Source organism: Phasianus colchicus, chromosome 18 (genome assembly GCF_987193195.1).
Source record: "Phasianus colchicus chromosome 18, bPhaCol1.hap1.1, whole genome shotgun sequence".
Classification (NCBI taxonomy): domain Eukaryota; kingdom Metazoa; phylum Chordata; class Aves; order Galliformes; family Phasianidae; genus Phasianus; species Phasianus colchicus.
This window is the reverse complement of record NC_143453.1, coordinates 8,346,069-8,372,739: the sequence shown is the minus strand read 5'-3', so window position 1 is coordinate 8,372,739 and position 26,671 is coordinate 8,346,069. Positions and strand designations below refer to the sequence as shown.

Sequence of the window (26,671 nt, the reverse complement as noted above, 5' to 3'; positions counted from 1 at the left end):
GTCGCAATAGCCAATCCTCTGGCGGCGACGTGCGTCCTTTCCCGCTCAGCCAATCCGAGCGGAAGGCGCGTCCTGGCGCGCGCACAAGGTATCCAATCAGCGTGCGGTCTTCTCGCCGCAGCGCCCCTCCCCGCCCCACCGCGTTCGAAAGTGGGCCGCCAATCGCCGGGGAGGAGTAGGGAGCCGCGCTTGTTTATCGCTGAACGGTCGCTGAGCAAAGCCGCTCCCGGACGGCTCCCGACAATGCGGGTGGACACCGGATGAGTTCCGAGGACAGCTGGTGAGGCGAGAGTCCGGCAGCACGGCAGCGCTTGGTCGTATCTCAGCGCCGCGAGGCCGCCCGCACCGCGCCGCCCCTTCCTCACAGAGTGGCAGCGCTTCCGGCCAATCAGGGGTGGAGGCGCCGTCAACATCCCGGAACGCGAGGGGCAGTAGCCAATGGCAGCGCGGGGGCGGGGCTTCGGCGTGAGGAGAGGCAGAGTGGTGGCAGGGTGGGGGGTGCTGGGCCGTGAGGGGACGGAGCCGGAGGGACCGCGGCGGGTGAGAGGGGTCGGGGCCTGAGGGGCTGCGGCGGGGGAAGGGGAGGGAATGGAGCAGAGCTGGAGACAGAGGGGCGATTATTGAGTGGCGGGGGGGGATGCGGGACTTTGAGGGGACGGAGAGAGGGGCCGCTGTGAGGGGGAAGCCGGGGTCCCGAGGAGGGCCCGGCTGCAGGCGCTCTGTGTGGGGAGCGGGGCGGGGCCCGGGGCTGTGCCGGCACCCGGAGCCGTACTGATGAGTTAAATCGCTCCCGGCTAACTTAATCCTGCTCCTCCGTGCGGGGGTTTGGCAGAACGAGGGCTTGTGCTGCGCTATGGAAACAGCAGGTGACAGCTGAGCTGCTCTCGGCCCCGTTACAGCTCCGTGTGTGATTCATTGCGGGCAGACTTCTAATGAGGTTACGAAACGAGTTTGTGCCACGGCTAAGGCCCACCCATCTGCTGAGGTAAGGGGCACCGTGATCTCAGCCCGGGCTGTCTGAAGCCCCCCTTGCCTCAGCTGCACGATGACCTTCGTGTCCTCGCACTGCTGGCCCTGGCAGAAAGAAGAAATGAGCTTTTCCCCTTCGCTTCCATTTCTCCCAGGAAGCTCTGCCAAAGGGATGTGTGTATCCGTGATAACTTCCTTCCAGTTCTTGCATTTTAAGCTGTGCTCTGAGGAGTTCAAGTAGCAAGCTGCCAACAGAGCATTTTACTACGGCCTGCTTCGCTTTAGCAGTAGGACAGAGATTAATTGGACAGCTGTCCAGCAGTTTCCTTCTGGTAGAAATGAGTTTTTACACTTTATCAGTGTGAGATGTGAAATAACGAAAGCTTAAATCCGTGAAAGTCAGCAGCGTGTCCTTGTAAGCCCTGTAAAGAATGGCTGTGCTTTGAAGGTATTGGGCTGCTGCAGGGCAACAGGGATTTATTCTCTATATGACCACAAGCTGCTAGGATGATGTTTCTTAATGCCTCCTTTTGTTCTACCAAACAATAGTAAGGTTTTCCTGCAGTGTTAGAGCATGGGATGGATTCACCAGGGCACAGGAGATGCTGAAGTAAGCACTGTAGAAAAACTGATTAATGTATATATTTCAAGTTCTTTTGTTCTTGATGAACATATTGAAACTAGAAGCATACTTAATGCTGCCATTCCTGTAAACTGCTGCTTTGAGTGCTGCAAGACCAATGCACAATTATTTTTTATATATGTTTTTATGATGTGGGATTTTGGTTTGTGATTAATTGGTAAGAAAAAAAAATCTCAAGCAGTTGTAATGCTTTTTGAATTAATGTTATGCAGTAATAATGAAACAAGCATGATGTGTGTGAGGGGGGGAAAAAAATGAAAAATGAGCCTAATATTGAGCACACACCATCTGTGCTTGAATTGGGCTGCTGCAGTCTAGCTCAGTAGTTCTGATTCTGTTTTCAGGGGAGGGCACAGAGCCTCTTCCATGGATTTTAATGGATTGTGGACAGACCTTCACTTCTTAATTGTGCTCCACAGAGGTCTCAAAAACTGTCTGTAGAGCCCCAGGTTTGAAACAAACCAACAAGACCCACGCCTGTGCTCTACCTGAGGTGTTTTGGTTCTGATCCCCTCCCCTTTTAGCCCAGTCTTGTGTGGTGGACTTGTGACAATCACAGCAAGTACAGTGCAGCAACTGTTAGCAAGTGTAGCTCTGGGCAAGAGAGAGAAGTTCTTCTTGGAATGCTGCATGCCCTGGGGTAGCTTGACTGAAAGAACTGCCTCTGCAATCAAATTCTGTTTCACCAAACTACAAAGTCATTTTAATTTTATTATTTTTTTTTTTAATAGGAGAGTGATATTTAATTCTTCATGTTTGCAGGGTATACTCATATTTGGATCTAAGATATGGAAAGTCATGACTTGGTGAATGCTGTGCAAGAGATCTCTTCATCTTCTGCAGATTCTGATGTCAAAAATACCCACAGCTGTGTTTGTAACTTTAATTGTAACAGGTAATGATACGATGGAGAAATTCCTAACATATTTTTAATATTTTTGCTTTGTGTAGATGGTATGCTTACTAGCACTGTTACCGTGGTGGCACTGCAATATATTTCAGTTTTTTTTTTACAATTGCAGATAAAATGCTTGATGAGAAAAGCCTCATTAAAAGAAGACTTAACTCATCCTTAAAAACTTACTGACTTCTGTTGCTTCATGTCTCCTTGAGTGGAGGAGTGGAGAAACACTCTTGGCCAAGTTAGGAGGGATTATTCTTTGTAAGGACCGTGTGGTACATTAAGTCATTTGTAGAATACAGTGGCTTAGAAAAAGGGAATTGTTTTTCCATTCAGTGCCCAAGATATTTCCACTGAATAAGGAGGGCAAATACGGAGTAGCTGCCCACCTGCCAGATCAGGAGAGGTTCTTCTTGACTTGCTCTAACAACTGGTGCAGCTTCTCAAAACAAGGCTGTGGAGTTGAACTTTGTAACTCATCGTTTCAGCGGTTTGGCATTTTCTTGAAGAACATCCTCATTCTTCTGAACACAGCACTTTATTTTTCAGTTTGATTAGGATCACACTGTAAATTAAGCACCTAATTCTGTGATGGTTCTGTAGCATCATTGTGGCTGCTATGCTGGACAGCTGGCACAGTAAATAATTGAAGTTTTTCCTCGTGTTTCACTAGGAGCCCCTCAGCCAATCCCAGTGGAGTTTCTGGTTACTCAGGGAATACCAGGTCCTCGTTAGTTGCTGCTTCTGTTGAGCTGCTCTCCTCCTACATGCGAGATATCCAGCACAGTGGGAATGCTGACTCTGAAACTGTGAAGAACTGTGAGGTACTTGTTAAGGCTTATTGAAAAAGAAATAAGTGTATTAATGTATCTGCTCTGCGTTTTGCAAGATGGATCTAACGGTGGTATTGTTTACCAGTAAGGGATTATGTAAATGTTTATTCTTTAATGGGGCAGATCCATTTATTATGCTGTGAACTAATCATTCAGATGGATTTTGTTGTGATTTTTCTTATGTACGAGTGTTATACAGTAACAGTACTCTGTTTTTTTTTTTCAGTGTTAGGATAAGGATTCCAAGTTTTTTTTTAATTAAAACTTTAAACCTTTAAAACTGTAGCACTTTATGCTGAAGTCTGAAGTGATCCTGGAAATGAGTTGATTTTTTTTTTTCTACTATGAATGACTGTTTCCCTTCTATCGTTTATTCATTCAGTTTGTAAAGAGGTGTAGATTATTAGTTTTTTCACATTAGGAATGACACAAAAGTAGTAATTTACGTACAGAAAGCCTATTTGCTCAAGCCCTTTTTAAATGTTTTTCCCTCTTTTATTTTATATTTGATCATTATTTTTAGCCTCTGTAGAGAACATCAAGTTTCCACACCATGGACTTGTTCTTGCAGAATTTTTGAGCTTTTTGGCTGTTGTCCAATAAAATGTCTTCTGACAGATGCTTAATTTGGTGCTCTTTAACAGATCCAAGGAAAGAATGTAGATGTCTGTGTTCTGTTTCCTAGACTTCAACATTACAAAAATTGGGCTTTACTTTCCTGCTGCCTCTTTCTGCTTCTAAGTTGTTCAAGTTAGGTAGAATAACTCCTTTATGTTATTCAATTTAAAAATCAAACTTAATGGTAGACACATACTACCTTTCTGTTTAGAGGGATCATCTTCTTTGTGTGGTGTGTTATTACTGTCTCCTCTGACTGAGGCAATAGGGGACTGCATGTATTGTGGGGTACACAGCCCCAGTGCTGTTGTGAAAAGTCTATATGATGTCCAGCACAGAATTATAATATTGCAAAACTGTTGTGTAGCTAGAATGAAAGGTGAGAGGTGCAACACGATCGTGCTTTAATTGTTTTACTTTGTGATTAAATAGGCAAGGTGGCTACAGCTGTTGAGACTGGTACAGAAACAATGCCAGGAACAAATAGTTGCCCAGCAAGAACAGTTCCACCATCAAATCCAAGTAAGTAATGATTTATTCATGTGGATAGGTTAGGCTGAACGTTTCTTTTTCTTTCTTTCTCTACAGTATGGCCTCTGGCACTTCCCAGCCTTCCCCATGAGTGTGCTGGACCTGTATTTCAGGCTAGTAGTGGAAATGGATGTCTGGATTGCCAGTTTACATGATGAATATTTGAGGTAGTAGTGGCTAATTAAAAATGGAACTGGTAGGAACCATTTCAGCAGTGAAATTTCTTGGCTTATTTATCTGTCTTATGATTTTGAATGCCCTCATGATAACTGGACTTTCTGGGCACAAACTGTTTTTAATAACCATATCATTTGAAATCTTGAGGCAATACAATTTTCTTCTGACAAGAAAATGTAATTTCCTCATCTAGACAATTTAAAGCATAGGAAAAAGCACTTGCTCTGATAGCTGAACACCTCTTTCACCTTTTAGTTCAACATTCTCCTTTCTGAGAATGAAAATTGACACATGATGGTTCATGTTTTTTGCAGAAGCATAATTATCAATGAAGCCAGAAGAAATGTATATGTATGCATAAGAGCAGTATTCTGTAAATACATAATACTTATGTCTTCATCATTTTGGTTGCTGTTTTTCCATCCCCTTATGCACTCTGCACTAGTAGTAACCAACAGTTCCTGAAGTGAGTTAACAAGAGGTACTGTCCTTTTATCCTATCTCCTGTTTCTCCCTTCTGCCTTTTTTTATTTCCTCTCCCACTCTGTTGGTTTTCTCCCACCAATGTTTCCTTACCCTATATTTCTTTCCTTTGAATGTAGTGGTTTGATTCACCTGTTGCTTATGGTAGTCTTGACTAATCTGTTGTGTTGGCTTTGCTGTTTTTTGTCTTTATTAATAGGAAAGGATACCTCTGGAAGAGTTTTGATTTTGGTATCAGCAGAGACTTAGCAGCTGTGTGAATTACCACACTAAATACAAAGATCAATGACCATAACTTAATTTCAGTTGTATGATAAACTAGAGGGAGCTATTCCTAACAAACCAGTATGCAGGTGACCTAATAAAAAACAGGAAATTCAACACATTCTAATAAGAATAATAGACAAAATTAATAATCCTTAATGACAAACATTAAATGGCAGCAGATAATCATCTTTTTTTCCCCCAACAACTCTGTTTCTTCCCTTTTTTTTTTTTCTCCCTCCTCAACCTTTTTCAACTGAGTTGAATCACAGAATTAAGTCTCAAATGGCTGCTGCACTTGTGACTGAAATCGCCAAAAACCTCCGTTATGGCAGGAACTTCATCCCTGATTTTCTTTTTTTTCATTGAAAGACTGAGCTGAAATTGAATTAATTGTAATGCAAGTCTGTCAAACATGCCAAGCTTCATTCTGACAAGCATTACATGTAGTTTCTCTGAAACTAAGCCTTTTTTATTATGTTGGCAACTTCCAGGCCAAAGGACTCCCACATGGGCACTGGCATGAAGGCTTTTTGTAGCCCTTGACTGTAATGAAATGTAGTTGTTTCAGTATAACACTGCTCAACTGTAAAACTAACAACACACACACGTACACGCACACACCCCTCATCTAATACACTGAAATAACTCTGTGTAGGCACTGCACACTAAACAACCTGTTAGATCACTTCAAATGATCTCATTGTAGGTTTGCTCCACTCTCAGATGCCAAAGCAATCAGTTATCTTGAAGCTAAGTTTTATGTAAATAATCTTACAGAGGTACATTATTCCTATTAGTGTAACAGAGTAATGGTTTATACTTCCATTAAAGCATCCTTCCAATCTTTAAAATTGTAAATCCAAATTATAAATTCTAGACATAAATTTAACCTAAGACTTCATCCACTTCTCATGAGATACCCAGATAACTTGAATTTCTTTAGGTGGATGGTGGATAACTGGTGTCCTAAAGGCATGCAGCCAATACTTGCATGCACTGTTTTTTGCACTGAGAAATGACTGCTCAAAACTGTAATTCACTGCTTGGAACTGGGAGTTGTTACCATTCACCTTTTACTGTTATGCACAGTATGCATTCTATCTACTACATGCATGAGATGTCTACGCATTGAAAAATAGGAATTATTTGAAATAAGTACTCCAGTTCTCTCACCAGTAACGTGAATTGAAATTACATCAAAATATAAATGTGACTTAGAGCATGATCTCATGGGAATTTTGCCTTTTGTTTTTCTTTAGCTGATTCAGAATGAAATAAGGCAGTTAGTGAAATTGCAGACCAGCAACTGGGGCATTGGCAAGAGCAGGAGTTTGCCTGGGAAGTCTACAGATGCCTTTTCGTCACTAGAAAGTCAAATGGGGATGCATTCTGAAGTCTCTGAAGGAAATGGATGCATTGTCAATCAGCTTAGATCTAATGAAATCGAACTTCATCCGAATGCCTCTGATCCATATCAGGAATGTCTTGCAAATGATGCTTCCATGAACAGTGGGTACGGCACGCTGTCTGCCTCTGAGCTGAATGCTAGCAAATCTAATGATGTTATCAAGTGCACAGACTGCATGGAGAGCACTGCACAAGGACAGGGTGATGCAGCAGGATTGCAGAGTAATGCAGCTGTAGGCAGCATTCAACGTACAAGAGAACTTCTATCAAAACAAATAGAGGACTGTTCATCAGGAAGGAATCATGCTTTTCCTGCTGAATTTGAACATAAGGTGAATGAAGATCAGTGCAGGAAAAAAAACAGGTAAGTAGTAAACTTTCCAAGTCTGTTGATTTATTATACAGTCCCCATTGTTGGTAACTAGAAACACTTAAGAATTGAATGGAGCATCTTGATGGTAAGAAGAATTAGAAGAAAAATCTGCACAAAAATCCCCCAAGCCCTCTGCTTAGTAGACAGATACGTTTTTTTAGCTTGACATTTCTGGGTGATGCATATTTGCATGTGTGGTGCTTATCTGTTGTTGTTGTGTTTGAGGAAAAATACAAAAATCTGCTTCTTACTGTAAATACAAGCTGAGCTGCAGCTTGCATAGTGTTCTATCTATGCACTAGAATTTTAGGTACTGAATACTAACCTTACATGGCATTTTGCTGTTGTATCCAGACTTCTCTGCTAGTTTATGTGCATGAATTGCAGTAGTACTTTGTTTCAGACAACACCCAGAGGTGTGAGTTTTCCTACTGTGTGTCTTTTCCAGTTTGGTTGATTTATTTTTGGTTCATTTGTTCTGCTCTGTCCAGTAGGTGAATAGATTGTTGCTGAGATCGGTTGTAGATGAACCAAAGTAGCTGGGCAGTAATGCTGTCCAAATACTCTCTGGCTGTGCAGAATTTAACAGTGTACTTTACTGTCTCTGGGCTGGAATATGAAGGCAGTGGCTTCATATAAACATGGGCAATAGCAGAGTTCACACAGACAGCACGTTGTCTGTGAATCCTTGATGGTATTTTGTGGAGGTAAAACTTCCTCGCTGTTGGAAGAATGGAGGCTGGTAAAGATGAACTTGTTTTGGTAGCATGTCATGAAACTGATCCTGCTTTTAGAGGGTTGGGTTTGGGAGTGTGTTATTTCAACATTCAGCATAGACGATATGCATCTCAATGACACTATCTTCTTCTTCCTTTCTATTGAAATTGATTTCTGGGGGGATTATTCCTCCATTACAGAGGGGAATGTGTATTTATGGTATGTTTGTGTGTTGCTTGCCATCCAGTAAGTCTTTAACATCGTGGGCACAAAAGTTGAAACAAAACCAACCAAAAAGAGTGAACACAGAAGAAGTACAAGTGAACTCTACGCAAGGAAACGAACGGGCAAAAAAATCACTGCTTGAGAATGTAAGTCTTCTTAATTTAGTGTTAGTTTTTAATTTTACTCTCATCACTCTGACTTTTTTTTTTGGGGAGTTGTATATTCTGATTCAGTACATGCTTTCATACTTAGCTTTAAGCATTTGAGTAGCAGTGCTTCCATTCGTGTCTGAAGTTCTTGTGAGCAGCATTTACTTATTGGGTCATCCTCTACTTTCTAATGTTGTCATTTTGACTTATTTTATTCCTTGCCTTATTTTTGTCTTAGCTTGTCTTTGTGGCAGATGTTGTTTCCTTAAAGAGATAGCAGTCACATTCTCAACTGAATCTTCAGATGGTGGTAACTTATGGTGCCCCCCCAAATGAGAAGACTTCCTGTTTGTTGTATCCCTTTGCCTCTTCTCTATTTTTTCTTTATGTTCACAAATTTGATTATTTTTGGGATAGAAATTTAAGCACGTAAAATGTTCCTGACCTTAAAAGATGTGATACAGCATAATTGTCCAAACATTCATCATACATGTAACTGTGAAGTTCTGGGATTACTTGGAGCATATTAATCATCACAAACCTTTCTCCTTACGCTATTTTTAAGGACATAATTCCTGAAACTGTGAATGGCTCCACCTACAAGAGAATAGGAGAACTAGAAAATATGAATCATTTACTCAAGGCAGGGTCTCTTTTCATTCCTGTGGTCACTTTGAGGGTGATCCTGAAAGGGTGAGGGTAGCTGTTTAGATTTGCTCTTTCTAGTCTGCTTCAATTGTCAGTGGAAATATGATGTTCCTCTAAAGGGATATTTCAAACCAAGAGTCTAATTACTGCTGTGGATTGTCTCTTTTCTTCTCTTAGCTTCAGGAGGGTGCCTGAGGAAATTAGTGCCAGAAACTCAGATCTTGAATAAAACTCTATCTTTTTGTTCCTTTGAAGGGAAAGCAATTAAATTCTTACATTTTCCTTTCTCCCTCCTTAGGCAAAGGAGAATACCTAAATAAAAACATTAAAAGGGACAAAATAGCCTTGAGGTGAAAATCTACTTCATGGAAAATGATGAAAAGCTTTAGGCTTTTTTTTTAGCTTTAGGCTTTTTTTTTAATCTACTTAATTTCATTAACTCAGTGGTTACAGTCCTACTTTAGTTCTCTGAGCTGTATGAATTTGCCAAGTTGTGTCTTCTAAGCTGCTGTGATGGAACAAAAAGCTCTGGGTAGGGTAGAAAAGAGCAATGTGAGATGAGCATTTCAAAGCGAGGTACCATTAGTCAGTTGCTCTTGTATCGGCACATAATGGCAACGATGTTTCTTCCTTGGACTACTGAGAAGGAGAATTGTAGCAAATTTTTTTTCCACCTATTGCTCCCAGCTTTGTCAGAATTGCTTCTATGATAGGGGGGGAGACTGCTTAGAAAGTTTGGAGTGAAGACAAGGAGAATATGCACTATCTTAGGGGGGATGTAGTATCTTATCTATCTATGATGATAGGCAATATTTACCTCCTGATCTGTGGTAGGTGGAGTCATAACAGCTGACTGTAAGTAATTCCAGTCTTAGGATGAGGAAAGAGTAACACTTTATTGATAAGCCATTCCTCAGTGTGCCTCTTAAGGAGCAGGCAGGTTTAGATGTGTTCTTGTGTAACACTTCAACTCAGGAATGCTCTGAAGTGGCCTGTCATGTGAATTGGAAAATGTCAGTATTATTTAATTACATGGCTTAGCTTGGTTCCCCTTTCTGTGGCAATTGTCCTGCATCCAAATTATATAGATTAGGGTCATGATGCGTAATTAAATGTTTAAAATGTTTAAAATAATTTTTTAAATGATCTAACAACATTCTTCTTCTTTTTTTTATGGTTATACTCTTCTTTTATCCTTGCTGTGCAGTTTTTATAATAAACTTCTTTCTTTTTAATTTTAGACAGATTCTACCAATGCTGCTTTGCCACCTTACGCTTTTTACCTCAATCAGCCATCTGAAAGCCCGAATTCTGTAGTGTCTGAAGCTTCAGGTATAGTCAACATCTTGTATTTGAAATTCCTTTTCTGTTGAATTCTTTGTTTTTAGAACTCTCACTGGATGGAGTGCACCTCCAATAATTACAGAGAGCTAAGGAATGTCTGAGCACCGAGAAGCTGATAACTTTTAGTGTGGTAAAATTCTGCTGCTCTTAGTCTTGTTTCAAACTTAGTGTTGCTGCTGGCAGATTTGGGACATTTCTTCAAATTCCTCAGTGTTCCAAGGCAGAGTTTTGTATTTAAAACGGTTTTGTAACATAACTCCTGTTAAAGTCGTGGTGGGAGACAAAATGACCTTTTAAGATATTAATATTATTTGTTTAGCAATCACAGGAATGCATGATAATAGAAGCCAAGGGTGTAATTCCATAGCTGTGTGATTTAAACACATCTCTCAGTCCTGGTAGACTGTCTCTTTGTATCTGTGGAGTGGGACTGAGCACCAAACAGAAGAGTTGGTAACATCAAATTTCTGTCTAGAATTATTCCTTGGGTAATGTAAGGTTTAAGTGCTATGCAGGAACTGTTAGAAATATGGCAGTTTGTAGTAAATGAGGATAAAACTTGAACAACCAAGAGTATATCCATGTATTTTCATAAATTTATACCTTAGGTTAGTGATGCTGTGTGATATAATACTGATTATGTATATTGCTTCTGCTTTGGTTTGAAAGTTTTTTTAACTTCTGCTAACAAATACTTCATAAAATCATTAAGCAATGGATGCAAATAACGATTACATCATTCTTGTTAGCTGGCAGGGTAGCATCCTACTAATGTTTTTGGGGATTCCTGATTTATGAGTTTGAGATTTGTAATTTTTTTCCCCAATGATTCTTTTCATCAGGACTCTCATACTGGAAACTAGATGTGAAGGAGATGTATCACTCTTTACCAGAGAACTTCAGAAGCGAGTTTGCTGATGTTTTCTCCACTGAAGTATCACCAGACCAGGTGAACTTTACATGTTGTAGGAGTTGTCTTACATTTGTTTGTCATCTTTGCTCTTTTCTGCAATGGAATCAGCCCTCCTGAAGTGAAACTTTCTGTGAAGCCCTCTTTGTTTTCCCACTATCTCATATTCTGTTCCTTCATTATTCATTTTCCCCAGCTACCTTCACTTACAGTTTACTGACCTTTCATCTAAAAGAAGTGGTGTAAGGGACAAAGAGACTACCTAGTATATTAAAGGCATATTTGCCTCATTAAAAACACTTACTCAAATTAGGTACTGTGGATAGAGCCTGTCTCCATTCTGAGCTGTTTCGTTATCCCCTACCTCCCCAAAGGTTACTTACCTAATTGGGGATAGAGGATTGTGTTCAGAAAGACTGATGTATAAATTTTGCCTTTTTAAGTTCTCTTCTGCTGATGAAATGAAGCCATCATCACTGAAGGATATTTATCATAAAAGACAGAGGGAAAACAACCAGCTGCCAGAGACAAATTTTATGCCGTCTTCTCAGACAAGTCACCCACCAGAGGTAAAGTTACTATCTATGTTTCACATCTCAGTTTGAAGATAAGATAGGTTATGGCTGCTTTCCCATTAATTGGCACCTGCTGCCACCTCCAGTGTTATGCTGGAACAGCAGTTTTTGCAGCTGTGTGATGAACGAGATTGGGAAGTGATCCAGCTGAAAAGAACCTCTAAGAATACTCTGGATGAACAAGCACCTTTGCAGCACAACCTTGAAGATGGTGCAAGGGCACACGTGGAACTGCAGCTGCAGAAGCAGGGTTTTCTTACTGCTACCTACAAGACAAGTTCCTTCTACCCATAAAACTGAATAGGCATAGCCTGTAGAACTGTTCTTTAAGAAATCTATTTCTATACCCACTTCCAGGATAGAATCTTCAGTCTTTGCTTGCATGTGTGGCTGTCTTGTCTATGTAATCCATGAAGCAATTTTAGTAACTGTATAAAGTTATTGTTTCAGCCTGCAAACAGACATCCTAATTCTTTTATATATAGAACTGAAATCTCAGAAGTTTTCTGGACAGTTGCAGATGCTAAATGTGTCTTTTATTGCTATTGGAAACCCAGAAACAAGTTGCAGACTTCTGAGTATGTATGCCATGTTCTAAGTTGTTACACATCTCCTCTGCAGTTGCTTGTCAGTATCAAATAATTGTAGTAATATTCAATATAATTCCTGCCATATATTACATGGATGAGTAATGCCTTTAGAGTAACTCCATTTGCAAGAACAGAAGTTAAAATGTGTGGGTTTTTTTTTTTTTTTTAGCATTATAACTTATTTCCTAGATCTTGACTTTGGACCCAACCCTGCATATGAAACCAGGTCAACAGAATCCAGGACATTGTTTTTTCAATATTCCTGAAGAGAGTACTCCTTTTTCTCCAGACTCTATGGCAGATCCTGGATTTTCAAGTCATTGTGACACAGACTCATTTTCACAGACAAGCAGTTTGTCTCAGTTTGATGATTCTCCAAAACATCCTGCCAGCAGCAGAGCTGTGCATTTGGACTTCTGGAAAAGTCATCCAATCCAAAATGAAGACAAGGCCAGCTCTCCCTTTCCAGTGGCATATGCTGATGCTAACAGTGATATTTTAGTAAACACTGAGGAGGAAGAAACACTGACTCTGACTCCATCCTCTGTTACTCAGTGCGGTGACAGGAGTTTACCAGACCATGGTCTTTCAGTGACATCTGCTGAAGATCCTGTGATAATGTCAAAGTAAGTTCTTGTTTTGTTTGTTTTTGCTTTTTAAAAGATAGAGTTCAAAGCTTAGAAAATAGCTGTGCATTGCTACCCCCTCTCACCTTCCCCTCTCATCCCCCCCCAGTCCTTCTTCCTTTCTCCCTGAAGTACAGGGAGTTAGCTTTGAGTCAGAATAGTCATTTACCACTTCTTGTAAATGTCTTTGAGACCTTAGTATTTCATCTAAGGCACTTGAGCTCCATAGATGTCAGAGCCTTAACTGAAAAGCAAAACAATTTTCTGTTTTAATGTTTTTATTATTTCTGTTTATATAAATAAAAATCCACGCTTGCTCCTCAGGCTGCATGAGGGAGTTAATTTGGGTAGAGATTTCAAATTCCTATGGTATGGTATTTATGGTATTTGTGGACTTGCATATTTAATTTTATGTTTTTCTAGAGAGTACAAGAGGAGAGAAGGGAGTCTCAAGCTTTATATTATGAATGTAAATACTTCTGTGCAAGCCTTAGCTGTCTGTGCCACTGCTTTAGATGACTAAGCTTTCTTTGCTTTAATTTGACAGTGGCAGATCTCTGCAAGACATATTTATGTGCTGAGTTTGTCTGAATGAATACAGCTGGCAGTGCATGGCCGTGTTGATAGCTGGAAATTTGTTTTTGTTCTTATTTTTGAATATAGGATTAGGCAGAACTTGAGGGAAAAACATGCTCGACACATAGCTGATCTACGAGCTTACTATGATGCTGAGATCCATAGCTTAAAACAGCAGCTAGAGGCAAGCCATAAAACTGCTGCTTCTGAAGACCTGAAGGAAATCAATCAAAATCTTGCTGACAGGTACTGTTTCTTCTGCCTCTGTTTCAGGATATTACTTCTACCTTAAAAGCTATGTATGCTTGTTTAGAATATCTTTAAGCATTTGTTGTCCCTCAGTTCTGAATGCTTCATGCATCTGTGATACTGATATTCTACTATTAAGCACACATTTTGTGTTACTTAATGCATCTGTTTAAGATTAGTTTAAGATTATTGTTTGGGCAGCAAGTGTGATGCTTTGACCAGAGGCTTTGTTGGACCTGGCTTTTTGCTGAAGGCAGGACAAGTTTTGCTTAGCAAAAGCTGGCAGGCTGAGGTAGTCCTAAGCAATTTGTAATGGAAGGATCAGTGTTGTGAAATGGTGTTTGCCTGTCATGCTGGTGAACATCACACCTCTTCATCTTTCTTACAGGGAAAGTCTTAAATTCACTGGTAGCTTTATAAAGGCAGTTTGCCAGGCAGTGCTCCTTGAGCAGGTATTAACACTGGAGGCTATTTGCCTCACCTGTATATTCTGTTTGTTGTACCTTGAGTGATTGCTGCAGAAGCTCAATGTGATTTTATATCATTATTGCCAGCCAAAATATGTATTAGACATTTAGACAGCTAAAATACTTCACAAAATTTATGGCCTTCAGAATAATTGAAAAAGCGTGTGGGCAGCCAGGACTCTTTTGTACTCATCTTCTAGTACTAGTGGGTTCCATCTATTAAAAGTGACTTCTGAGCAGTCATTTACTGAGTTACAAGAAGCCTGTGATATGATTTCAGTCACTAATTATCACACAGCATCATCAATTAGCTCAAGTGGAAGTGGTGCCTCTCAGCTGCTTTTGGCTACGGAGCTCAGAGCCATCTGGAGTCTCTGCACGTGTGCCCAGTGTGCTGCTTGCCTGGCACAGCACCACAGCCCTGCTCTGCGGAGGTGCTGGGTGCTCATGGCAGTGGCTGTGTTCTGTGGTAGGAGCTTACAGGCTGGGTACCAGAAGTAGTGGGGATGCTTGAGGAAAGAAAGGCAGCTCTAAAATGTGGTTTTATTGTTTGAAATCTTAAGAGATTACAGAAATCTATCTTCCAAATAGGTGTGACCAGTTAGATGCAGCTCTGAATGAAGCAAGTGCTCGCATAAAAACCCTTGAGAATAAGAATAGTATGCTAGAAAAGCAAGTGGTAAGTATGTGTTCCTGGTGACATATATTAATTCAAGTTGCATTTTAACTAAGAGGAGAAGGAAATGCATCTGTTCATTGTTAGGCTGATCTATGTTCCTATATTTTGTTTTCAGCCTTTCTCCATAGTAAAACATCAGCCAGTATGTTGCATGGATGGCTTTCCTAGCTGTGTTTCTTAATACTCCTCACTTGAATCAAATCACGTTTGCCTATATGCAACCCTTCTCAGAAGCCAAAGGAAGTTTAATAGTAAAATATTGTCTGATAATCTCTCTAAAACAGAATTAATAATAATAATAAAAAAGCCTGATTATTTCCTTTCCGGTTACTCATTAAAACTTAAAAGCAAACCCCTTCTGCACTGGGGCAAAAATATTATCTGTGTAATTATACCTCTCAAGTCCTCCTAGCTAGGTCAGGGCCACTTAGTTTATGACTGAATAGTTAAATTTGTTGGTCAAAGAGCAGGATGTTGTGTCCTGTTCTGATGGAAGTCAGATGTGTGGAGAGTAACCTATTCCACATTTTAGACATTTTTCTATGTTGGGAAGCATAGTCTTCATTTCAGTTCTTTCTACATAACAAAATGAGCAGTATCTTGCATAGTTCACCAGCAGATGTACCCTTTTGTTCTATTTAGATGACTTCAGATTCAGAAATCAAATTCTGCTAGGTAAGCATTTTAATTAATCTTGCTTTTCTTCTTCAGGCAGATTGGAGAGAACGCTTTTATGGAGTTAGTAATACCTCCAAAGTGCTGCAAGAACGGATTGAAGAGATGCGCACAAGCAATAAAGAGAAGGATAATACCATCAGTAGGCTAAAGTCAAGGCTTAAAGATCTAGAGGAAGCATTTGAAAAAGCTTATAAATTATCTGATAATAAAAATACAAGGTTAAAAGAAGAAAATAAAATGTTTCAAAATGTAAGTTTAAAAAAAAAACACCTGTATTTGCAATTAGATTGCATCCTATGAATGCAGCACATCCGGGGGTGTTTTGTAAAGCTACTCAGAATGTAGCATTGGCAAGTCTTAATGCACATCTGAGAGAGCAGAAATACTTGGTTGGCTGCTTCCTAGGCGACCCATTACGTGATGGTACAGGTTTGGTAGTTACTTTCAAACAGTTAAAGCAGCAGTCATGTACTTGATGTGATAACATTTGCTGTAGTCTTTCTTTGGTATTTTATTAGTTTATGTACTGTTAGTTTATCTTAATTTTAGAGATACTATTGAAAATCTATTTTAGAATAAGTTATTTTTTATCTTTCTAATAACTGAATTCATTAGGCAGCACAACTTGCTCAAGCTGTTAATTTAATGTACAATCTTAGTTTGAATTAAAATAATTGTTTCTCTGATTCTTTAGTAATGACTTTATGGAATGTTTAAACTGGTTTGTTTTGGAAAAAGTGGTTATTAAGTGGAAAAGATATTTGATCTGCAAACTTTTCATTTTACCATTTCTTTTTATCAATTAAAATTTCAAAATACAAAGTCAGCTTCAAAGCCAGTGATTAATTCTGCTGGTTTGTTCAGCTTCATTGGTTATCAGCTCCTTTAATGGTAATTCATTTGACAGTTATAAATATTTTAGTAGCTCCTGCTCTTTATTCTGAGTAGAAGATACTAGAATGTAACAAATAATATTAAAATACACTCTGTGTACCCCATAATGCTTGTACATGCATTAGACAAGGAATTCAGGTGGTTTTACAGCACCCAACAAAAATGTTGGTTCTGTTTACTCTCCTTATGGTTTGTTGTTGTTGTTGTAGCTTTTAGGAGAATATGATTCCCTTGGAAAAGAACACGAAAGGGTAAAGGTAAGTCTGCACTGGTTACTTAAAAAAAAAAAAAAAAAAAAAAAAAAAGTGGGTAAAGAGCTGTCATAATATGCCATAGAATGATCTGAATTAGATATTTAGGAAAAGATCAGACAGAATGATCTACACTTGTTTTTGCTGAAAGCTTCGGACTGCATCTTCAGAGCCCCTGCAAAGGGAAGAAGAGGGAGTTTCAAATGTGTTATGTTCCAGTCATAGACAGCCAAAACACTGTGAAGTCAAAGGCATTTAGTGGAACTTTATTTCAAATAGAAAGGCATGTTTAATGCATTATTTTTAAGATTGAAGTTACTTTTTTTTTTTCTTCTGTACACATTCTTATAGTTTCCAGACTTGTTCCTTTTTCACTTGTGTACTTTGTAGGATACGTTAAATGCAACTGAAAACAAACTGCATGATGCAAACACCCAGATTTCCGATTTGAAAAGGTAAATGTGAATGTGTTGCTGCTGTATTTCATGTTTTTAAAAACAGGCTGTGGCCCAAATGTTTACTCTCAGATTGTAAAGGCTGTAGATTTGCAATTTTAGTTGCATGGTGTGAAGCATTTCATGTTGCTTTATGCTACTTTGCACATATTGTATGAATCTTGTTATTTTTAAGAAATGTGTGTTTTCTAAATTCCGAATCTCAGCCTCTTCCAGTGGGAGTTGCTTCCCCTCTGTTGTCACCCAGCTAGTCCAGCCAGTCTTCTGCTCAAGCTTTTGCTACTGCAGTTGTCTTTTTTCTAGCTAGGTTACCTAACTTATTCAGCTTCGAATTCAAATGCATATTTATGTATGTATTTGTGGATAATAGAAATTAGTTATTCTTGTTCTTCTGCTCCACTCAGGATATCTGAATAAAAAATGAGTAAGCTTCAGGTAATATGGCTTTTAAATAATCTTATTTTGCATCTTTGCTATTTCTGCATTAGGACAGTTTCAAAACTCGAAGCTCAGCTCAAGCAGGTAGAGCATGAAAATATGTTGAAACTTCGTCATGTTACTGAGAGTCGTCTAAGAACCTCTTGTGCCAAGTAAGTGAATATGCCAATAATATGAAAATGGGTCATGTGCTCTACAGTGTTTTAAATGTTCTTTGGCTGAACATGGTTTAGGATGTCAATCCATGGGCTAAACTGAATTAAACGCGTGTGATGTAATCAGAGACTTCATACGCCAATAAATGATTTGAAAAATAACAAGTGGATAATGTGTGATTTGGGAGACTGTCTCCAGTCTTTCTACATGCATTTGCTGGGTCTCAGTTGCTCAGCTGATTAGAGCTCAGCAAAAATTCTTTTTAAAAACATCAAGTCATCCAATTAGACAGAAGAGGTTTTCTTTGTACCTTTGTCTTTGATTTTGAAAGGCCAATTAATACTTTCTGTTTTTCTAAATATAAATATGTACAGGTATGCTGAGAGTAGTATGGGAGTTCAGTTAAAAATACATGATGTAGTTTGGGTTGTGAATTTATGTTACAAAAATCAGAAGTTGATCTCCTGTTTTGATGCTGCTATGTCTTAAAGACCTGAATAGCTTTGCCCCCTTTTGTTTTTGGTACTTAGCTATGACCTCTTGTGTGTCTGTCCCAGTCAGCACTGATACTGTGAAATATAAAATGATACAATAATGTGTTTCATAGATGCTATGTATATATATTGAACAGCAGTATTTTGACTATTCTAACTTCAGTATTAGTTACTGACAAGTACAGATTTCTGTTCAGAGCTGTTGTAGTATTTATGAACGAGATTCCCCTACAGTGAGGGAGATGGGGGAGGGAAACAAAAACAGAATGTGGAAGATCATGTTTGTCAAGGAGGAGGGTATGAGAACCAGTATGTATTTGGAAGTTGATTTGTTGCTTATTAATATTTTAGCAATCTTTTAATTGAACTTTTTTAACTTTACAAACATTTTAAAAAGTAGTTATTTGCTTTATTGCATGTTTGTTTCTGTCTACCTAGAATAAATAATTGTCTTATTTTATACATATATATATATATAAAATTCAAAACCATTCAGAATTTGGAATTTTTTTTTGCTTCCACAGCAAGTTGGCTGCTCCTGATGTCAGCAGGCGAAAGTGGTTGATACCAGGAGCAGAGTATTCAATCTTCACTGGCCAGCCTCTGGAAGTCCAAGAAAGCCCCAAAGATAACAGACTAGAAGAAGCCTATATTCCTTCCAGGTGAGCTGGTTTCCTTCAGTCTCCACTGTGATGTAAGGCTGAACATTTCTAAAACATAATTTTATTCAAATTGACCAGACTCATTTTCCAGATTCTGAAAATGTTAAGTTGTAAATAAATAAATAAAATTATATATATATACACATACATATATACATATATATATATATATATATATACATATACATATATTTATATATATACACATATATATATGTACAACATATCAATGTTGTAAATGCTATTCCTTAAAAGCAAAACAACATGCTTTCTAGTATGAAGGAACCCAACATTAAAGAAACAGCAGTAGCTTTCAGTATGTATTTAGTTTGAATGTCAGATCACCAAACTTATACTTAGGATTCTTGGATTCACTGTAACGCAGTCCTCTGAGGTTCCTGGCTGAAATTAAGACCAAGTCTAAAATTCTTGCTTTGGCAGCTATAAACTCAAAATTAATTTCTCTTTTTGGGTTTTTTTGGTCTATTCAGTTTGCATTTGGATAGCTGAAATAAAGCTGAAAAACTTTATCTCCCCCTGCCCATTCTTTAAGGTATCACTCTCCTCCCGAAAAAGACTCCTCACAAGAAGATTCTTCACCGAACACAGTTGAGAAGAAGGACAACGAGGTGTCAGAAGCACCAATTATAAAAGCCTTTAAAGAACTTGAAGAAATGAAAGCTTTTAAAGATTGGGGTACACAGACAGAAAAAGATGACACAACAACTAGTAATCGTTTTTTTTTAATTATTTTTATATTCCCAGACTTGTCTTTACTGGCTTTTCTTTGTCTGCACGTATCTTGGTTTCATGACTCTCAGCATTAAGGCACTCAGACTTCAGTGATGGAATAAAATACATGTTTTTTAGCATGCAGATTTCTGGAGTCTTCCTAAGAAAATTCAAAATGATGTAGTGACTTGTTGAAAATAGAGGGAATGCAACGGTTGCTGTTAGGTTGATGTTCTCTTTCTAAGAATATCTCAGTATTTATAAACAGTTAATGAGTCTTAACAAAGTTCAGGCTTTAGTCTCAGTTTATTTAAATTCTTTTTCTTTTTTTTCTCGTAGTGCTGTATCAGAATGTTATTATGAGTGCTGGCATTTGTATTGTAGAACTGCACAACTGCACTGAACCATTCTAAAAATGCTTGTCTGGGAAGCCTTGTAACTAGAAAACATTGTCTTTTGTAAACACTTATAGTTTTGGTTGAGGCAGATATGCCAGCCTTCTTAACCAAACGGTGCTGCTGTGCAGCTTTCCATTGTCTGTTTATTTAAACAATTATTTAACATCGTTTGTCCCTTACGTTCTGCAAAACATCCTCAGTGATAAGTTAGTTAAACTGTCTGCTTCGTGGAAATGATGAGCTGAAGTGAATCTTCAGCAAAGCAGCACAAACGTGTTTGCACGAGGCAGCCTTAGGTGTGGATGTGGTGAAAGCTGAGTGCAGGAGAATGTTTATGGGTTCTTGTATCAAAGAATAACTCTTTCATTTTTAAATAGAAACATCAAGTCGGCGTCAAACTGTTGGATTTGTAGAGACTTCTGTTGTTGCCAACCGATCCCCAGAAAAAGGTAGAGACCAACAGAGACCTAAACGATACAGCTCCCCTTGTGGCCAGAGGTCTTCATCTCTTCCTCCATCAAACAGGAAATCAAATACTCCAAGTAAGTGCTTTTCTGAAGTTTAGTTTGCATTGCACAAAAAGAAAATGCAATAAGGATAATGTAAATAATGGGAGTCTGCTCTAGAAGAAATATAGTTAAAGGTGTGATGTCTGTATTAATCCAGTAGATAGCATGGGGGGGAAAAAAATTCCCCTGAAATCATAGAAAGCATGAAAATCTCACTTTTGTGTCATGATATGCTGCTCATATAATTCAAATAAACATGCAGACACTTTAGAAAGCATTTGTTAAATATGTAAGCATCAGATCACATAAGTGGGAGATACTGCAAAGGGAGAAATTTTAGGTACTTAAACACACTTTGTCTCTCACAGCAAGGCGAGAGATCATGTTGGCACCAGTGTCTGTGACATACAGCCCAAAACGATCTCCAAAAGAGAACTTCTCTCCTGGATTTAGCCATTTACTTAGCAAAAATGAAAACACAGTGACAAGGTATGAATTTTGCAAATACAGTTGTTCTGACTATTGCAATTGCAGCAGCATGTTTATGCGGGTTTAAGACTGTTCCTGCTGTTTCTTGGTCCCCTAAAAAGTCATGGGAAATCTGAATCACCTGAAGATTTCTATGTATAAAGTGAAGTTTTAAAAAGTAAAACACAGCAAGGAAGAATCTGGAATCACTTCTCTTATTCAGAGCTTACTAAGGGGAGATGTATTTGTTGTTATACATCCTGATGTGGCACTGATCAGTGACAAAAACAGTGGAACAATTTTGTGAAGTCTTTATTCACATGTAGCTTATCAGGGAATGTAAATCAACGCTGAAAATAGTATCTACCTGTCATGGCATTTGTAAGTATGTTAAAAGATGCACCAGTTTAATTTTCTGGTAACTGGAACTAGGTAACTAGTGTTTCTGTAGAGAACTTTGCTTGGCAAGGCTTGCAGAGTTTCAGGGAATGTACATAATTGCAAGACTGAAGTGTGTGACTTGCATGAAGAAGAAATGTGTGGCACCACTTTGGTTCTTGAGGCAGCTGTGTGGGCTTCTCAGTGTGTTTGGGAGGGGTGGTTTGGCCTCTTCCAGGAGAAAGTCACAAGAATATGTAAACAGGAGTACAGCAGGGTATGGTGCCAGTAGCACTATTCTGAAGACCTGGAATTCCTGTGGGGTAGAAGTTGTTCTATAAATAACTTATTTAGCCAAAAACAGGAAAAGATAGGAAGTACTATGTCAGCTGATAAATTATTTCTGGCAATTAATTGTTGTGTGCTGCTTGTTCTGTAGATTTGATATACTTCTAGATGACCTGGAAAGTGGTCCTGCATCTACTTTACAGCATAGCAATCCAAGAAAAAGGCTCCAGTTTCTTTCACTTGATGATACAGAAGGTAATCAATTCCCCAAAGGAGGGGAAAAAACTGTCCCTTGTAATTTTAAGTTTACAAAATGTACTTTTAATCTCCTGGATGAAACAGTTCTTACTGTAATACAGAAAGCTGGCACGTTGTCCTATGGAGTCCAATTTCTGCAAATCACCTGTATCTTGTCTTATTACTGTAAATTGAGAAATACTATTCAAACATCTTATTTTTATTTATGTATGTGTGCACAAACACAATAGAAAAACAAAAATAATTGAATTGAGAAAGAAGGGCAATATATTCTCCTGTGTTTAACTCAGTTATATGGTGCATATCTCACAGGGGCCTATATTAAGATGTGCATACTCAGACAAACTAATAAAATTCCTGTCTGTAATGCAATGTTTAGCAATAGAAAGAGTAAATATAATAAAGCCAGTTGTTTGAGATTTTTTTTTCCACAATAATTGAACCAAATCTTTCTCACTTCTGTCATTCTTGTCACAATGTTCTGCTTTTGCTTTTATTAATGTATTTATGTAGACTAGTGTTTTCATGACAACTAGCCTACAAGGTGATATTTAGAAACGTTGTACCAGTGAAAGTCATTCTTAATGAGCACACTACATGAGGCTGTTATCCAAAAAGTATGCTGTGTTTGAAAGATGACTTGAAAGATGACCCATTCAATTGTTATGCATTCTTCTGGGAAACGTGCTTAAGGGAAGCTAAGGAGGCTTTGCTACTCACTGTCCTCAGTTCATATGGTGCTGCTTTTCTTGTTTCTTTTGCTGTCTTAAGTGATAATTGAATAGGCAATTACAAAACAAATAAAAGGAATGTTGCTTTTTGATAGGAAGGCAAGGTTCAGGTGTCAGACACGGCTCTTGTGCTGAATCTGTCAGTACCAGAATGAAGAAAGCAACAGCATGGGACGAGAGGAGCGGGGCACAGAACTATGAACCAATGCCATCACCTTGTGAGGGGGACCTTCCATACACACCAAGGATTCCGACTCTGGCTGAAACAGAGAGGCTTTTTGATGACCTGACTCAAGAAAAGCAACAGGCAAAAATCACGTTTATTTTAAAGTTGTGACTGAGCAGTTATTGTATGAGAGGTGAATGGTGTTGCTGTATGCCTGCACAGCACGTGGCTGAAGTTCACATCTGATTTCCAATGTTAACATAGGAATGTGGCATTACCACTCCTGTTCTACCTCTGAAACTAGAGCCCTTTCCTGTCCCTAACGTTGTTAAAGGAAGATCACTTTAACACGAGCACACTGTGGATGGAAAGGTTGGAGTAAATTTAAACTGACAATGTCTTTAAATCAGTCTTTCAACTAAGAAGTTTGAAATTATTTAAGTTATTTCTGTTCTCTTCAAAATGATCCATGAGAACGGCTGCTCATACATATTAATTTCATATTTGTGTGGCATAATATCATGGTAACAGAAGTCAGTGTTTAAGAACAACGTTGAGCACGTATCTGTTATCTATGCACCTCACCTCTTGCTCTGTAAGATCAGTTAGGAAGGTTTATTGGCACTTGAAACTGTCACTTACAGCTGAAGTATTTTCTGTTACTAGATTGAGGCTGCTTTGAGTCGAATACCCTGTTCTGGTGGAAGAATGACCTTGCAAGCAAGATTAAATCAGGTGAAAAAGCTTCTACCAACTGCTCTCTTCAATTGCTTCTCTGGAATCTGAGGTTACATAGCTTAGATGAAAGTTTAAGTTTTGAAATGGGTATAAATACAATGACTGCAAGAATTCTACCACACCACTGAGTGTTGTTCCTTTGTGAACATGGCTGAAGTTTGAGTCTACATGAAAAATAGGCTCCGGACTTCATAGATTTCCTGTTATCTTTTACTACCACCTCAGTGTAAACATAGAGAGTGTGCATCGCTTTGTAAAATGTGTAAGTTTGGATGACTTATAGTAATTCAGGAAAAAAAAATTATAAATATATATCATACTTTTGTTGATCTGAGTCTTGAAAACCCATGCCAGCCCACAGATGCACCCACATGAAAATAATCAGAGAAGTCTGCAGGTCTGGCTCTTGGTTTTGGGTGCTAAGGGAATACGTTGGGAAGGATACCAGCTGACCATAGGAATAATAGCATTTTCTTTCTAAAATGAGTATCACTGGATCTTGTATGCTATTAAATCTTTTTTTTCCCTTTTTTGTTAACTGTTTCCCTTTAGGAAGCCCTGGAAGATCGCTTGGAAAGGATTAACAGAGATTTGGGGTGGATACGCATGACCCTGAAAAGATTTCATGTTTTACGTACCTCTGCAAACCTTTGACAATTCTCTCTTGAATTCCAATATGCTTTTTTTTTTTTTTTGCACTAATATATAATGATGCACTTGGTAAATGCAAATGTTTTGTATTTTTATAAACCCTCAATAGTAGTTTTACAACCACGTTACCCTTTACACTAAGCAATATTTTGTACTTCAAACAGCCACCTATATTTTAAACATATTTTTGTTACACTTGAGAAAGCAATGTTTATCCTGTATTGTAATATTTTTAGAAATATTAATTATTTTTAAATAGTGATACTCAATTTATAATAAGAAACTAAAAGGCAGCTTGTTTTCTGAGAGTGATTGTGTTTTGCACTCGTTTTTGTCACCATTTTGTAAATGTCTGTGGCATGTTGTAAATACTGGCTAATAGGAAGTCTTGACTTTTAATACAAAATGCGACATGAGTTGGTGGTGGTAGACAACTACTGTTATATAGTAAATCCTTCTCATTTGCATCTGGTGGGTATTTGTCAAACTACAAGCAGTAGCAGTGCTTTGATGCCGTTGGGGCCAGGATTCATGCAGCTGACAGCAGCCAGCTTTCCTCCCAGCGAGCTCAGCTGCAGCTGGCACTGCAGGACAGCAGCTCGCTCACTCAAGTTGCTGCTTTACATCAGGGTGGGTTTTGTGCCATACCAGTGTTCAGAGCACACACTTCCAAGTGAAATCTGAGCTGTCTTTGTGAACAAGACATGCATTTTTCTTGGTGAAAAATATAGATTTGCTCGTTGGCATATTGTTGAGTTACTGTTCAACATTGATATTTTAGTTTGTATTTTGATATTAAATAAATGTTTAATTAGATTCTTTCTCCCAGCCCAAGAACAATAATAGGGTCTGGGATATTACATCAGCAATAATGTAGGTTTTAATCATATTGTGTGTTTCAAGTTCTGTCCTTGTTCCAAATGTTTAGCCACTAATGATGTGATTATTTTGCAGAGGAAAGGCCAGAATAGCTGTGGTGAAGGAAGCTCGTGAAGCTCTGATTCTAATTCTAGAGTGCTGTTTTTTAAGGATATTTAATGAAGAACTGCCCTACGTTAATGCACAGTACTTTTTTCTTAGCAAAAGCTTTATTTATTGATCAAGTGCTTTGTGCATCTCCTCCTGCCCTGCGGGTTGTTCTGATGCAAGATCAGAGAAGTCAGGCCTCCAAGTTACTCATTTTCCCTTCTGCTCTAAAATGTTGAAATTGGGCCTGAATGCTTGGCAGTAACTTGCTTGAATATACTTCCAGGCTATACTAGCAGATGCTTAATTTTGATGGTATTTCATATTCTTACTTGAGGAGGAAGAAAAGAAAAAAGCTTCTCTACTTTCCCATGCAACTCTACTATTCAGCTGAATAAGTTTCTTTCCACCACTTTGAATTATGAACAGGTAGAGTGTAAAAGTGCCATTCTAAAGCACCATTGAGCCAGCAGGATTTCTTGTAAGGCATCCATCAGCACAAAACTTCATTCGGGTCCATTTAATGGTCTTGTTTTCTTTCATCAGTGCTGCTGCAAAACAGGCACCATTTTCCTGACAGGCATTTGAAAGGAGCAGGTAAATCAATTCAGCTCTATCCCTGCCTTTCCTTATGCCCTCCCTTTATTTCCATTCCATTCTCTCCAGCACTATTCATATTCATGTACTCTTTTTTTTATTACCTCCAGAAAACTGAAGCGTGAGTCACAATTTATTTTTTAATCAAAAGCCCTCCTCCATCTGTTGGAGCTCTTCAGGCTATTTCTGTTCTATTCGAACACCGAAGGGGGTGTGTGTGGGGGGGGGGGGGAAGATTCTAAGTGCTGCCCTTAGTGAACTTTTAGGCCAACCTTTTAGCAATAGCTGCGAGGTGCCTTCAGCCTCGTCCTTCCGCGGGGCAGAGGAGCTGCAGTTCCCGATGGAAGCAGTGGGAAGCCTGAATGCTCGGCGCTCCTGAACAATCAGCCCCGAAGCATCAAAAGAAGGAAAAGTGGGGCACGTTTGGAAAACACGCCTGAAGTCGCTGTGCGCTCTGCTGGACAACGGCTTATTAGATCTTTTTTAATAAACCTTTGTGAAATTCGTTGCCTTCAGCACAAACGCGTTGCCTTTTTGTACAAGAAGAGCGGCAGAGGCTGATGCCGCTTCTGAGCGTGGCTGTAACCGCCGCCCTCGTGCCTTCCTGCCCTCGCAGCTTCCAGCCGCTCACCGCCTGCACAGGAGCTGCAGCTTTTGCTCAACCTCGGCGTCGTTCGGTCGCCGAGTGCCCTTGCAAGGTGTCGTTCTTCACGGTAACAAACCACCCAGCCTTCGAGGTGTCGCTGCTGGCACAGAAAACCTCTCTTCCTTCCCCTTCCATACAAAGCACGCGTAACACGACCTGC

The 26,671-nt window shown here is 39.0% G+C and overlaps 1 protein-coding gene across 10 annotated transcripts; it reads left to right on the top strand.

Moving 5' to 3' along the window:
• Window positions 1–108: 108 nt before the first annotated feature.
• On the top strand, window positions 109–26,397 carry MPHOSPH9 (M-phase phosphoprotein 9). 10 transcript variants are annotated; one of them, XR_016458705.1, is made up of 26 exons: window positions 109–540; window positions 833–985; window positions 2,375–2,507; window positions 3,187–3,337; window positions 4,397–4,486; window positions 6,682–7,193; window positions 8,167–8,290; window positions 10,183–10,273; window positions 11,128–11,234; window positions 11,639–11,764; window positions 12,550–12,986; window positions 13,650–13,808; window positions 14,870–14,957; window positions 15,669–15,884; window positions 16,739–16,786; window positions 17,171–17,235; window positions 17,724–17,825; window positions 18,848–18,985; window positions 19,539–19,714; window positions 20,493–20,657; window positions 20,993–21,113; window positions 21,910–22,013; window positions 22,843–23,054; window positions 23,580–23,648; window positions 24,204–25,697; window positions 25,815–26,397. XR_016458705.1 is itself a non-coding variant. In XM_090120813.1 (25 exons), exons 3-25 carry the CDS (start codon window positions 2,401–2,403, stop codon window positions 24,303–24,305), a joined length of 3,510 nt encoding a protein of 1,169 aa, XP_089976939.1. In that variant the 5' UTR covers window positions 109–280; window positions 900–985; window positions 2,375–2,400; the 3' UTR covers window positions 24,306–26,397. The 10 variants fall into 10 exon arrangements, 9 of the variants coding, with proteins under 9 accessions (XP_089976939.1, XP_089976937.1, XP_089976938.1 ...); XM_090120813.1 differs by having other exon boundaries at window positions 109–280; window positions 900–985; window positions 24,204–26,397; XM_090120811.1 differs by having other exon boundaries at window positions 109–280; window positions 24,204–26,397.
• Window positions 26,398–26,671: the final 274 nt, after the last annotated feature.